Source organism: Canis lupus, chromosome 5 (assembly GCF_048164855.1).
Source record: "Canis lupus baileyi chromosome 5, mCanLup2.hap1, whole genome shotgun sequence".
In the NCBI taxonomy this organism is placed as follows: Eukaryota; Metazoa; Chordata; class Mammalia; order Carnivora; family Canidae; genus Canis; species Canis lupus.
In genome coordinates, this window is record NC_132842.1 from 37,879,565 (window position 1) to 37,893,951 (window position 14,387).

At 51.1% G+C, this 14,387-nt stretch overlaps 1 protein-coding gene and 1 long non-coding RNA gene across 4 annotated transcripts in view; one reads left to right on the forward strand and one right to left on the reverse strand.

Moving 5' to 3' along the window:
* Positions 1 to 13,861, reverse strand: SPRY4 (sprouty RTK signaling antagonist 4). Of its 2 annotated transcripts, none has more exons than XM_072826288.1 (2): positions 13,641 to 13,861; positions 1 to 4,671 (listed from the first exon to the last, which is right to left on the reverse strand). In XM_072826288.1, exon 2 carries the CDS (start codon positions 4,622 to 4,624, stop codon positions 3,725 to 3,727), a length of 900 nt encoding a protein of 299 aa, XP_072682389.1. In that variant the 5' UTR covers positions 4,625 to 4,671; positions 13,641 to 13,861; the 3' UTR covers positions 1 to 3,724. The 2 variants fall into 2 exon arrangements, with proteins under 2 accessions (XP_072682389.1, XP_072682390.1); XM_072826289.1 differs by lacking the exon at positions 13,641 to 13,861 and adding an exon at positions 12,710 to 13,577.
* A 21-nt stretch (positions 13,862 to 13,882) lies between these two features.
* LOC140633572 (uncharacterized) overlaps positions 13,883 to 14,387 on the forward strand; it is a 92,422-nt gene continuing 91,917 nt past the window's right edge. The window contains exon 1 of one of the 2 annotated variants that reach the window (XR_012031153.1): positions 13,883 to 14,150. This is a non-coding gene — a long non-coding RNA (uncharacterized lncRNA). The remainder of the gene's footprint in view (positions 14,151 to 14,387) is intronic. The other variant, XR_012031152.1, reaches the window with a different exon arrangement.

Genomic DNA, 14,387 nt, shown 5'->3' on the forward strand with positions numbered 1-14,387 from the left:
TCCTGTGTATATTTAACAATATATATTTATATATATTTTCTAGATCAGTACATTCAGTTTTTAACTTGTTTTTTTCTTCACAAACAGAAGAACTCTTACAATAGTAGACTTTCTAAAATAAATACTATTAAAATAGAGCTTCAAAATAAATATTCTATACAAAGGAAACCTTCTGTGGTAACTTTTGTTGTGGGATGAGAAGGGGCTACATGAAGAGGGACCAGAAGAAGTAGGAAATGTGGTGAGGTGGGAACCTCGGAACAGCTTTTCTGTTTGTAACACGAAACCAGACTGTGGGGTGGTAAGAAGGAAAGCAAGAGAAGACACCACACAGACTTACCCACAGCAAAAATGGCAGCGCAAGATTTGTCATCAACTGTCACAGTAAGCAGAGGGCATGGAAGTGCTTACCGAAGGCATGAACCAGAAGGCCGGTGAAGCTTGGGAGATGCCCTAGTGAACTGGTGCAGTGCAAAGTCGTGCTGCCCGGCCTCCATCAGCCATCTCCCGGGGCAGCGTGGGAGACTACGAAGCTTCGAGACGATGGAATCTGGATGCTTGGTTCTGACCAGTACCTTCTGTGTTGTGCAACCTTGGGCCAGTCTTTATCTAACCGGGCCCCACTTGGCGTACACTTGGGGACGCACAGACTTCACAATGCTGAAATATCTAGACGTATCATGTGAAGGTCTTCCACTTCTGTTGGCTATCAAGGGGCCCACGCGAGCAGCAGGGATTGGTCTTCACCTCCTTCCAGCCAGGGACTATGAGAAGCCTTGGTTGCACTCCAACATCTATCTGGAAGGTCTTGGCTACCCTAGAGCCAGTTCTCAGGGTACTTCTTGGGAGTGTTGGGCCTTCACAGACCCACCCTCAGGGTGGGAGCAGCCACGGCCCTGTCCTGGACCCAGGCTTGTGGACCTTACCCTCTGTTCCAGGCAGAACCACCACCACCCATCCCAGGTTGAATGAAGTGGGAACCAGCTGGCTCTTTTCAAAAAAGGTTAAAACGAGACATAATCCAGCCAAGCAAGCCGCTGCTGACAAACACACAATCAGCCAGAAGCACCCAGAGAAATGTGTCAGGTTTCTGAGCGTTCAGTCCCTCAGTGGCCCTTGCCTGGCCCCCAGGGCCCACGGGCAAGCCAGTCTTGTTTTTTTGCCAAGAAGCCAAGAAGAACATGCTGAGGGCTTGCCCTGCAACAGAGCTGGGAGAACCAAAGCTGCTTCACTGCTTCCCTTACCACTGAACACAGGGGGCACCAGGAGCTCGGCACACATCCATCTAGCAGGTTAAATGCAAACCAAAAAGAACAAGCCAGAACAGGGGAAAGAAAAAAAGAAAAAAGAAAACCCAAACCAGAAAAATCTGTGTTTACAACTATGTACACAAAAGTCAGGGTTCATCAGGGGTCGGGAGGCTGTTTGCCAGGAAACAGGGTCTGTGTAGATAGAGGGTCGGTGGGGTCGGTGTGTAGTTTGTGTGTGTGTGTATACACAGCTTATGTAAATCAATTCTCCACAGAATGGGTGTGTAGAACACCAAGATCACCAAAGTGCAACTTGCCACTGGGTCAAGTTTCCCATGGAGACATTTGAGAGGGGCCGTGGGAAAACTTCTGAGGCCTTGCCAAGAGTGGACGCGTGCCCTTCCGTTTTGGGGGTGACCTCTGCACACCTGTTCTGAGGAAAACGTCTCCAGTCCCTTCAGTACGCATCTGATACATTCAATTAGCAAAAGTGGTTGGCCAAATGTTTTCCCTACCATTCCCTCCTATTTGTGCAAGAACATGTATACATCCATCATGACTGTGGCAAGGGTAGCTACATGAATCAGCTTTAGGAAACGCAGATGCAATATTTCATACTTTTTACAAGCTAGCAAATGTTACATAAATAAAGCCTAAAATAATAAGACCCTCCCCTCCTTTCCTCCAATCAATAAATACCTACGGTTACGATTAACTTATTCTAAATCATAAGATGTTACTAAGAGTCTTCAAGAAGGAAAAAAAAAGTCCTTGAGAAGCATTGGGTGCATGCCAATCACAGCTACCTGCCTCCTTGCCTCCTTCCTGGAGGCGGTTCTGTTCCTACAGAACAAACTGGAAATGCTACACATGGTCTGCCTTCCGCAATTCCAGGTTCACCTGGGGTAGCTTTATAGACCCAGGCCACTTCCTCTCACAGGGGTGGGGCGACACACAAAATATCACAGGAAGCAAAAACCCCTGCGCAATGGCTGGGGAGGAAGGACCAGACACAATACAGCTTTTGCATGCAACAAGTACCTACCCACTGGACGTGCTGCACTTTTGAGTCCTTTAGCACCTTGAGAGAGAGTTGCTACGTCTTTGGGGGCTGTTGGGAGGGGTGGTGTGGCCACGCACAGAAGCAGGGCTCAATCCCAAAAAGCCCCTGGAGAATCTCCCACCTCCCTTGCTCTTCTTCCTCCCCCGCCAGGGCTTCCTAACACTAAAATAGACTCTTTTTTATCATCTGTCTATTTACATTAAAGATACAGACACATCACTGTACACAAAAGGCTATGACAGCAAGCAGCAGAATCAGAAGAGAAGGAACCCACACCCAGCTTGGCTCTACCGTCGCTCTGCCAGTGGGAGGTGTTGCCTCTCTTCTTTGCTGTTAAAATCCTCTTCTTGGTGGGAAGGGGGACTGTGTTCCTTGAGGTTGTTTGCCCCCCAGATTTTGAAATCAGCCCTTCCTGGGGGTGGCCCAAAAGGAAGCAAATGTTTCGTTATTGTTTCTTTTAAAACACCGTTATAGCATCTGGTTTAATTGTTCTATAAAAACATAATGACTGGATCCAGAGACCACAGCCTCAGACTCATTGGCAAAAGATATTTGGTCTCGCATGTGCCGTCCCAGTCTTCTCTACCCACAAAATTTCTGGAAAGGATCTGGGTAAAGAGAACTTGGGACACATAGTGGCAGGTGAGTCTGTGACTCGGTAAGAACCGAAGGACGGTGTTATGAGCTGAACACCCCCAAGAGTTAGTGATGAAGTTGGAAGGGAGAAATGCACTGTGTAGTGGCTCCTAAATCCATTTGCGGCTTCAGGGAGGCGGAGTGGGGAAGGAGGCCTAGACACACTGGCCGGCCTCTGCTCTTGGCAGGGGGGTGGGGGAGTGTCCCAAGTATATACAACAGGGATTGCCATGGTCTTCGCCTTCCCCAAGCTATTGGGGCAACCTGGGGGGCTGGGGGAGGAGGAAAAGTATACACGTCAGGGTTTCAAGGGTCTTCTTCAAAAAAGGTCCCTTGGTCACTCAGTTAGTGATTCTTCCCAGGCAGCCAAAGAGAATGGAAGATAGGGAGAGAGGGGGAAGGAGGGACTGGGAAGGCATTCAAGCAGCTGCAACTTCCGGATATGTGTCCACATCTGTGTTCCGTCTTCTGAAAAAGAAAAATCCCCTCCCTCCCCCCGCTAACCACTCCACGCCCCTGCCACTGTCTGTCTACCATAAAGTTCCAGGACCCTGAAAAAACAAAAAAACAAAACCCAAAGTGCTTCTTCATCCTCTTGGGGAAGAGTGGGTGGGCAGTGGTGGTCTCCGTATCTTCAGAAGCTGAGGGTGGGAGTGGGCAGACCAGCAAGCAGCCCCAGGACACTGAAACCTCTGGCCTCGCCTGGCCCTGGTCTTCTCAGGTGTCAGAGGGAACCAGGTTTTCAGGGGGAGCGCGGGGGCTTCAGCCCACAGCGTCAGAAGGGCTTATCGGGTCTGCCGGCCGTGGCATCCCCAGCAGCTGCCTTGCAGATGACGCTGTTCGTGTGCTTGCAGCGGCAGCCGGGGCGGCGCAGGCGGTCGTAGCCACGCTGGGCCAGCTTCACGCAGCCGGTGGCAGGCAGGTAGCAGAGCAGGCACGGCAGCACCAGGGAGAGGGCGCCCATGAAGGACCAGCGGGCGCAGCAGTTTGAGCGGGAGCAGGAGCAGGGGTGGTCCGCGCAGGAACCCTCATCGTCCTCGTTGGTACAGTGGTAGAAGACGCCTTGCACCAGGCACATGCAGGTGCCGTAGTTGACCAGGGTCTGGGCTGAGCACAGGCATTCCTGGTTGCAGACCCAGCAGGAGGGCAGTGTCCGGGGGGATGCGCACTCCTTGCACTTACACTTCCCACAGGCCTCACACAGCAAGAAGTGCTTGTCCAGCTCAGGTGGCGCCGTCGGGCCCTTGAGGTCCAGTGGCTTGCAGTGGACCACCTTGGGCTGGATGCGCACAGCCCTTGGGGAGGCCTGATCGGCCACAGGTGGTGGTGCCATGTGGTCCAAGAGCCGCTGGTCGGAGGATGTGCTGCTGCTGCTGCTCACAGAGCTGGGGCGCCCGCTGAAGGAGATCCAGTGGTGGGTGATGTCCTGGTCGCAGCGGGCAGGCGTCGGGGCCAACTCTAGGGCTCCACCCCGGGTCCTCTTAGGGCCAATGGGGGGCACCAGGCCGGGGTTGTCTATGTAGTCATTCTCCACGTGGCTGGTCTTCATCTGGTCGATGGGGAGGATGGTGAGTGGGTGTTGGAGGCGGCCGTGGGGCATACGGCTGTCAAGTAGGGGCTGGACCATGACTGAGCTGGGAGTCAAGGGGACGCTCTGTGGGATCGGGGGCTCCATGGGGCTGGAGGTCCTGGACTGTGCAGAGGAACAGGCTTCTAGGGGCCCTGGGGGGGGGAGGAGGTGGGGAAAAGGAAGAAAGAGTGGATTCCAGGCATCAGTACTTGGCCTGTTAACACGCCCACCCCCCATCAGGTCCTGGGGGGTCCAAATGAAATGAGAACTGGATTCTCTCCGTGAACTCTCCAGCATCGAGGCTTAGATGATTAATAATAACAATTAATAGAGAGTGGTAGAAATAAGACTTATTTAGCACTTAATGAGCCATGTACTCTGCTAAGCACCATATATATTACGTCATTGACTCTTCACTCTAAAATGTAACTATTATTATCCCTCCTCTAGTTACAGAAAAGGAATGTTCAAAGTAACTTGTCCAAAGGCACACAAAAGTCAACAGAAATCAGCAGGAGTTCAAGCCTAGCCCGTTAAAACCCATTCTTGTGAGGGCTGTGAAATATACTCTATTTTTAAGATAGATAGCTCAGTGGTTATAAACACAGGCTCTGGAATCAGATCCAAGTTTGAATTCTCACTGCTGCCTTGGCAGTGTGCCTTAGTTTTGTCATCCTTAAAATGGGTTCTTGTGAGGATTAAATGAGAAAATACTACCCATTACCTAGCATCATGCCTGCCAGTAATCTGTCATTGTTCTAGAGTGCATCAGCTTTTTTTTTTCCTGAACACCGAAAGGACTGTGTCAGGCATTGTGCTGAGGATGAAGTGACCGTGACAGATCGCCCCTATAAGCTCCCACAGAGTATTTCAGCTTGATAAACAAAAGAGTTTATTTCAGATAGTCACAAGAGAAGGAAGGGCTGTATGTGATGCCTGCACATCCAGGATATTAACTTATTACTACCACTTCTAAGGGCAGCAACCTCCAGTGGCTAATAACCCCTGGCTAGGTGCACTTCTGACAACTTGGATGGGAAATCCTCTCGAGGGGCACTCACATCACCCATTTCCAAGTGCTGAGCTGAACCTTCAGCCTAAATGCTATTTACTAGAATAGCTAAGCCAACTCTGGATCAGTTTCTAATTTCACCGAGAGAGTGCAATTTTAAGTTGGAATCCCGCCAGAGATTCAACTGCAATGCCTGACACGGAACCCCAGGAAGTCACTTAAATCAAAGAGCGGAAACGACTTGGTTCAAATTTAGAAAGTGCACATTGTTTTCTATTAGAAGTGCCATTTCCTCGCCTGCTGACCTTTACATTCGGAATTCGGCTGGAGATCAATTTAAAGAAATAGCAGCAGAGGGCCAAGACCTCTGCCCAAGGGGACACAATTTGGAACCCAAGAGAAAAATTAGACTCTGGGAAGAGTCCACTAGGGGGTGGGGTGTGAGACAGAACAAGGTGTGAACAGAAGGGAAAGATAATGGTCTTAAAATAGGGGAAGGACACCTTGCCCCAGGTGAGTCATCCATACTTATCAATGTCTACACTGAGGAATGAAGAGGCAGGTGGAAAAAGGCATTTAGGGCAACTCAATTTTATACTCCCTTACTTGGAAACAGTATTTGATCAGAAGTGATAAAATTGTTGGGGAAGGGCTTCTAATGCAAGAAAGCATCAAGTCTTTTCCATAAAGCTCATTGCTCAGTCAACTGTTATTTCCCATATGCATAGGGCAAGTGCTATTGGCTTTGCTCCCATGGCTCTACCTACTTAAAAGATGCTGGGACTTCTATGCAGTTTTTTCCATGTTGGAGAAAGTCTGTTTAATGGCAACACCTGTCTCCTGTCTCCACATTCCCTCCAGGTGAAAGGAGAGCATCTTTTTCAAGTGGGAGACTTCCCTGTGCAGGGTTAGCTTTAAGTGTCTGGCATTTCTACCACCAAGAATGGCCATTTCCCAAGGCATTCTCCTGTGGAGACCTTGTGGTCAGGATCCAGGGCTGGATGGGGGGATATGAAATATTCATCTATGGAGAGGAGTTGTTTCAAGAATCCAGGCAACCATGCACTGGGCATAACTTCAAGGAATGCTACCTTAGCCCATTTATTCTTTGCAGGGACTCCAAAGCTTTGCTTCTAGAAATGGGTTTAGGGTCAACAGACAAGGGTTGGGGGCTCCAGTTCCCTGCCATGGGGACTTTGCCTAGAGGAAAAGGTGTGACTGGGCATAAGAATGCAAAATGCTGATGGAAGCATAGAAGACTCTCTGGCACCTTAGCCAGAATCCCCACCCTGGACAAAGACAACATGATTCTCTTTTCCAGAAGCTTGGGTCATGAATGCTCAGGGTCCTGTCAACAGAACTGTCAGTGGCAGTATTGCCCCATGTAGTTGGGCTTTTGTCTCTTCAGACTAGGATTGGGACCTACCATGCTGTTGGAAAGAGTAAGGGGAAAGAAGAGAATTATCTGCTCCCCAGTTGTATTCCTGGAATTCTTAAAAAAACAGCCACATATTTTTTGTAGATAAAACAAAAAGGATGGGCAGCCCGGTGACTCAGCGGTTTAGCGCTGCCTCCAGCCCAGGGCGTGATCCTGGAGTCCCAGGATTGAGTCCCACGTCAGGTGCCCCGCATGGAGCTTGCTTCTCCCTTTGCCTTTGTCTCTGCCATTCTCTCTCTGTCACTCATGAATAAATAAATAAAATCTTAAAAAAAAAAAAAAAAGAAAAGAAAAAGGGCATGGGCAATGCTCAAGGATTTTAATATGCCCTAGAATCAGAAGGCACATTAATGGAAAAGTCCCACCAGGATGCCAGGGTGGGTGCAGCAGCTGCAGGCAATAATGGGATGTTGGCCTTAGCAGGTTCCCATCACCCTCCAGAAGTAGGTGTCAACATCTGGGCTTGCAGTTGGGGCCAGACATGGAGGTGGGAATTTGGTCCACGATGACTTAGCTCTCTTGGGACATGCACCCAAGATGGCTCTAGCAGGCATATTCCAAAATGCATCTTCCCTATCATAACCCTGATGTCTGATTCCTTCTGGACACCAGCTCAGCAAAAACCCATGGCTGCCTCAGAGCGGCAGTGCTCAAAACCCTCCTCAAGCCTCATTGCCTTACTTCCCCATTAGCAGGGATTTCTAGAGGAGGGTTGAATTCATTTGGCTAACAAAGAAAAACTACTTCCCGGGCAGCCTGTTTGATAACCCCTCACATAGCTAAATGAAGTCTCAAAACAACAGCAACAACAACAACAACAAAAAAACCCCAACCCTCAGTTGGTTTAGAAGATCAATCTCTACTCACTGGGACACACCCAGCTTCCAGTCTTAAGCAGTGCTGATGAACTTAAGTGCAGTTTAATATGTACTCTCTGCTTCCCCTGCAAGGAAGGAAGAGATTTATAATATAAATAGGAGAGGAGGCTTTGCCTCATTTAGGCTTTCTGGAAGACTGATAGCCAATTTGGAAGACTGTGGCCAGAGAAACAAAGCCAGCACTCCACTTAGAGAAGCACCTCTATCAAGTTTTAGGTGGCATTATTATGGATTAGCAGGAGGAAAGGAAACTTTTACCTCCACTCCCAACTTCTCATAATAAATAGTAATAGTTGTGGAAGCAGCGAATATTTATGAAACATATCTTCAAATCAGGCGGCCTGTGTTAAGCCCTCAGTGATTTTCTCATTTAATCCTCACCCCATCTCACCTTGGAGAATAACACCATTATTATGCAAGGAAGAAAAGAAGAACAAAGGGTCATCCCTGCACGTAAGTGATCAGGACAAGATTCTAACCCAGACAGCAAAGGCTCCAGAGCCTGCAGCCTCAACCTCCCAGCCCTTACAGTACCCCGTGGGTATTCATGTGAAAGCAGGAAAAGCACCAATCACATTCACAGCCATGAACTCTACTAGTCTCCCCAGTCTGCCACCAGCCCTCAGGGAGCCTCTTCAGGCCGTTCGCGCGGCTCTTAACCAAACCAGCAGGGGTTACAGCAGACTGGCTTGGAGGCTGGGGGTTTGAAATCGGTCATCACAGATAGGCCCAGAGCTCAAGTTACCTTTGCTTCCATTTCAGTTTTCTTTGCCATCCCTTCTGTCACCTCATACACTGCTATGTTACTACGTGTGTTCATTTTCAGTTTTTTTTAAAAGTCTCACTTGTAGGATCTCACCACAAAGCAGTCTCTAAAAGGAAGCGCTGGAAACGAAGCGAGTTCCCTCCTTCTCCTACAAAGCTGAACGTAAGGGTCCCCAGGGCACATTCTCAGATGGGCTTTCTGTCCGAGGTCTGTGGGGAAGGGAGGGAGGGGCCTGAGTACGAGGAAGCCAGAGGACAGCCCCGGAATACTGAATCAGCAGGATATTAAAAAGCCCAGAGCACACAGTCCTGTCTTGGCCGCCTGGCGGGTCTGTGGTGTTCGTACCTGTGGGAGGGGCTTAGCATCTGGATGCAGACCTCACAAGACAGGCTGGCTGAAAGGAATAAAGGGACGTGTGAAAGGCTCATGCCACCCACCCACCACTTCCCCTTAACTTACCCTGGGAAGAGGAGTTAGGAAATACGTGGAAAACCTGACAATTGTGCTTTCAAAACTATAGGACAGCACATGACAGACCGGCAAAAGGCTCTGAATGAATGGGTCATTTCGCACTGCTCCATTCAGTGTCGGCAGGCAGGCAGGTCCTTCCAGCAAGGTTGCTTAACCCTTTATCAGTTCAGAAGAAAAGGCCTCTAGGCTGTCAGGGACCCCACCCACCACTACCACTTGATTCTTTGTGACACCATCCCGGGTTAGTTAATTAAACTCCAACCAAATCAGGACGTATTGCTTCAAAAAGACCTTAAAAGGTGTGTGTGGGGAGGTAGGGTGGTGGTGAGGAAAACCAGGGACCTGCCTTCCTTACACCCCACTGAGGAAGACCAACTCTGCATCTCTTCAGAGAACAGCCCCTGTGGAAAACAAAGCACTGCCGCAGCTGGATTTGTCTGAGAATCCTTGTGGCTCCCCCAGCCCTAAGGAGCTCACCTCTGGCCATAATCCGTTAGAGATCACCAAAGAAAACAGCTGCTTTTCGTCCCTTTGTCCCGTCACAATCTAGCAGTTCCCAACTCACTCCTATTCTCACCCACAACCAGTCAGCTGAGCAGCAAAGCCCCAGCACAAGCAGGGAGGAGTCTGAGAGGTCTTGCTGCACTTGGCTCTGGGCTGTTCTAACTGGCTTTAAAAGTTGGTTTCAAGATCCCCTTAAAGAGATACTAGAGGTCAAGAGTGAGGAAAGAACAGGGCTAGATGAAGCCTGTTAGTCACCAGCACGGTTTGTCCACAGTAAAGTTTGGAGGGGACCAGAAACCTAGACCCCCCCAGGGGAGGGCCCCCTCTCACACCAAGACCATTTATCTCACCACCCTCCACCATAAATTCCAAATAATAGATTTTAGCTTACTTCTGGGATGGGGCAGATGACCACTCTCTCCTCCTTCTCCTAACCAGAAAAAGAAAGACTACTGGACAAGGGAAAGCAGCACTCTTTCGCAAATGGCCACCTGCCCCAGAACAGCCTCTTCCCTTCTCTACTAGATCCAGGACATCTGTGCTCCCTCCCCAGTGCCCTTGCTTCCTCCACGGACTGTCCTTGGAAAGAACAATCATGATCACAGCTGAATGGTGGAGCCTCTTAAACCCAGCCACATATCCCGGATATATCCCCAGCCTTGTCAGCTGTGCGGATCTGCAGGGTAGCCCCAGACCCCTGAGAGCCAAGAATACCCCGCCTCTTACATCATGTAACACCCCACACCTCCTGTGTAGGAAGTGGCTCCCTTAGTACTAGGTCCTTGGATGAGGTGCCCAGCACAGCACAGCCCTCTTGGGAAGCCTCTACCCACCCTACCCCTCCCCAACTCTGCAGTGTAAGAGACTAAGGTCCAAGCCTAGCAGGTTTCCTAGCTCCTCATCTGCTCTGACCTGGCCTCTAGTGTGGTCTGAAAGGAGTAATACAGTTTTCTGTATGTTGCTCTTCTCATCACCGCCTCCTTTCTCCAGCTCTTTTTAAAGACCGAAAATATATCCCAGTGGGTCACTGCTATCCCTTCTATCAGGGGGAATCAAGGTATGCCATGAGATGGAAACTTTCCACTCTTGCTCTTCCCCCCTTCCTTAAGAAGGCTTTCATAGTTACAATCCCAAATCCAAATTTTTCAACTGTATCCCTACGTCCAGGTTTGTGTAAGACTCCTCCTCTAAGTTCTCCTCACAAAGGAACTTCCAGCACTGTAGGACCAACATGACAGGCACTCTGGATTCAGAACCAGATTAAATGCCTTGGCTCTCTAAGAACAGTTAACTTTTTTGACTAAAGAAAGTGGGCTCCTTTCCAAACTTCCTTGGTACACGCATCTGGGTCCTACCCAAGAGGATGGCCTAAGGAAAGAAAAATGCTCTGGGGGCCCCAAGCTTGGGGTTAGATGTCACACCAAGGGGTTTAGCATCAGGAACTGGATGAGAAGTCCCCATGTGTTATCCCAAACTATTAAATTGTAGGGTACAGTATGTCTCAAGGGCCACTTTTGAAGGTGTTAATGGGTGCCTTTCCCCCCCTTTCTTTTTAAATCACTTACTTTCAAATTTTGCTTTGGAAAGCTGCCTTCATTGGTTATTCAAGTCAGCCAAACCTCTAGGCAGAGGCTACTGTCAGTCAGGCTTACCAGAGTGGGAAAGGGACATGGGGATGGAGATGGAGAAGTGGGTCCAAGAATATGCCGCACAGAGTGTGGAATTCCAAAGAGCCTCACCTCTCCACCTATTCTGGCAGGATTAAAACAAAAATGGCACCTGTAAGCTCCCAATGATCACCAGTTCCTAGTTTCTGTTCTGCTTTAGCCAGGAATCATTCTAGTTTCTGTGTTCGGTCTCCTCCCATCAAGCCTAACCAAAGCTTTAAGGAAATGTTGTCATTTCAAAATGATGGTAATCTGGAAAAGGTCGTGGGAATGAGGAGGATTACCATTCCACAAAGAGGAATGACTTCTGAGTTCAGAATCTAAAAAAGGAATAAGAGAGGTCTTAGGAGTCTTCCTCACCCTAACTGGGCAACATTTGTCCATCAAGATTTCAGAAATATGCCATCAAAATGCCTCCTACCAGGTACTGGCCAAATGCAGCATCTTGGTTGATCACCGTGTGCATGGCTCACATTAATGGATTTGTCTGAAGCCTGCTGGCAAATGAGGTTGCTCCCAAGGGCTGGCAAAGAGGACTATAGATTTCACTGTAGACAAGTCTACATCTTTTCAACCCTTCTGCTGAAACAGAGCTGAAAGGGTCAACTGCAGCATTCCCTTTCCTAGTCCACCCTACACTCACAGACTAAAGGAAAAAAACTGAAGATTTCAGATGTTTATGCTCCATTCATGTGAGATCCAGAAAAATCTAAACATTGTGAAATCAGCAGTGCAATATTGGGTAGGGCCTCAGGCCAGAGTGAGCTTTACTAAGATTGATAAGGCCATATTTCTTTCAAATGCTCTAGGCCTTCACCTTCCAGCTTTTGTAGCCCCGAGAGGCTCGTCAGAAAGATCGGAGAGCCTTGGTCAGCTAACCAGACAGGCATGCACTTGCTCCCGCCCCTCCCCAAACTGGAGAATCACGCCATTAATTTGGAGGCAGGAAAGTGGGGGTTCCCATTGATCTGGGCACCCCACTGAACCCACACCTTTCCTCTCAACGCTAACCATGCCTGGGGGTTCCTGGAGCCTCAATGGGCCAGAACGCAGCCTCCTGCCCTCACCGAGCCTTGGCAATATGGATGCCCATCCAGCAGCTGGTGAATGAGGCAGCCAGCAGCTCTCCCCTCTAATCACCACCATCCAGCCCCTGCAGCCCAGTTTGCTTCTCCGTCCATCACTCAGCCGTCAAGCCGAGCAACCATTTTCGCCTCCCTTGCCTTCTCTGCCCACAACCCCCAGCCCCAATCAAAGAGAATTGAGAAACTGTCTTCTTGCACAAGAGCTGCTACTGTCTAAATGCTTTTTGATCATCTTCATGGAGGGGGAACTGGGCACAGCCCTGGCCCCAGTGATGAAGCCAAGCTCCAGCTGCCCTGGCTGCCCAAACCCGCCTTTGCCCCCCTTCTTTACCCCTGTGGCCTTGGAGATTCAGAATTTTCAGAACGTACCGTCTCTATCCTTCTCTCTGCTCGGTGATGTCAAGCCTGGTACCACCAAGAAGGAGGGAAAGCGGGAACCTTATCTCTCCTACGCATGTAACCTCTTTCTCCAGCTCCCACAGGCCCGGCGTTATGTAAACGCACCTTCAGCCCCCACCACAGCCCCAGCGCGGCCAGGCCCCGGGGCCTGGCACAGCTCGGTGCCCGGAGAAGGGAGGCACGAGGAGGCCGAGGAGCGTCTGGCCCTGCAGAGGCCGGGGAAGGGGAAGGCAACTGCAAGGTAGTTGCACAGCATAAAATGCAGCAGCAGAGCAAAGGTCAGACGGCGAGGAACCGCCTCGCCAGAGAGGGAGCAGAAATGCCCAGTCCTGGGCCATCCCCGTGTGACCATCGAGGGGGAGGCAGAAGGGTAGAAAACCCAGTCCTTCACGGCTCCGAAGGGAAAAGAAAAACCTACGTCGAGCATAGGCCGCTGCAGTGGGCTGGGGAGATCTGGGCAGAGCTGGCACCGTGGGCACGGAGCCCGGGGTGGGCAAGCCGCCCAAGGCAAGAGCGCCCGCCGGACCCAAGAGGTGGCTCCTGACCGAGCCCAGAGCCTCCCATTCCAGCGCTCGAGGCAGGAGGGAAGAAACCAGGCCAGAGGCAAACTCCCGGGACACGCACGGGGCTTTCGGAGTCTCGGAGTGGGGAAGCCGGGCTTGGCAATGCCCCGGGGTCGGAAAGTCCGATGCCAGGCTGTGAACACCCCCGGCGCCGAGCCGGCCCAGCCGAGGGCGTTGGGGAGCTGCGGCGCACCGCAGCGGCTCGAGGAGGCGCAGGGAGAGGGAAGGAACACTGAGGCGCGCCTAGAAATAGCGCACCATTTGCCCCAGCCGGCGGGGGAGTCGTGTCGCGACTCAGAGGGGGTACTTTCGGATCCCGAAACCGGCCAGGGACTTACTTTGAGGAGCCGCAGAACCACAAGCATTGCTCCACGCCTGTGTAAATCCCCGAAGCCGGGAGGGTCAGACGCCGCTGTTCACGCAGACGTCGGCGGGAGGAACCGATAGGACTCCTTGCGCTCCGCGCGCCAGCTCCGCGCTGTCAGCTCCTCTCGCTGCCTCCGCGGCGGTGTTGCAACCACTGCCTGGGAAAATGGCTTTTTTATGAATGGGAGGGAAGGGAGCTCCAGTGCGCACGCGCTGCATTCGCGATTCTATGAATGGGTGGGCACAAGAGACCCCGCGCGCGCATGCGCCGCGCTCCTTTTTTTATGAATGGGGGGCCGGAAAAGAACTTAACCCCTGATTGCTGGGGCTGATTCTAGCTCCTCCAGAGGCCGTCGTTCTTTTACAAAAAGGGGTGGAGGTTGTTGTTGCCTTTTTTTCTTTTTAATGAATGGAGGGCGGTGGCGACTGCAGCAGCTGGCTCAGCTGCGCGGGCTGTGCCCCCTCCCAGCCTGCGAGAGGAGGTAAAGGCCACCTTCACGCCACTGCGGGCCTCGGCAGGAACCGTCAGTGTCGTTGGGGGGCGGAGGGGGGGGGCACTGCGGCCTCTGAATCCCGGGCCGAGTGCTGGGTGGGGAGAACTCATCAAGATCTAGGGATCTCCTCCCGCCGCAGGGAGGGGGGGAGGCGGGGCGGGAGACGGGAAGACTCCTGCTGGGGGGCCTTATCTTTCTCTAGCCTAGGGGCCTGGGGGGAGGGGT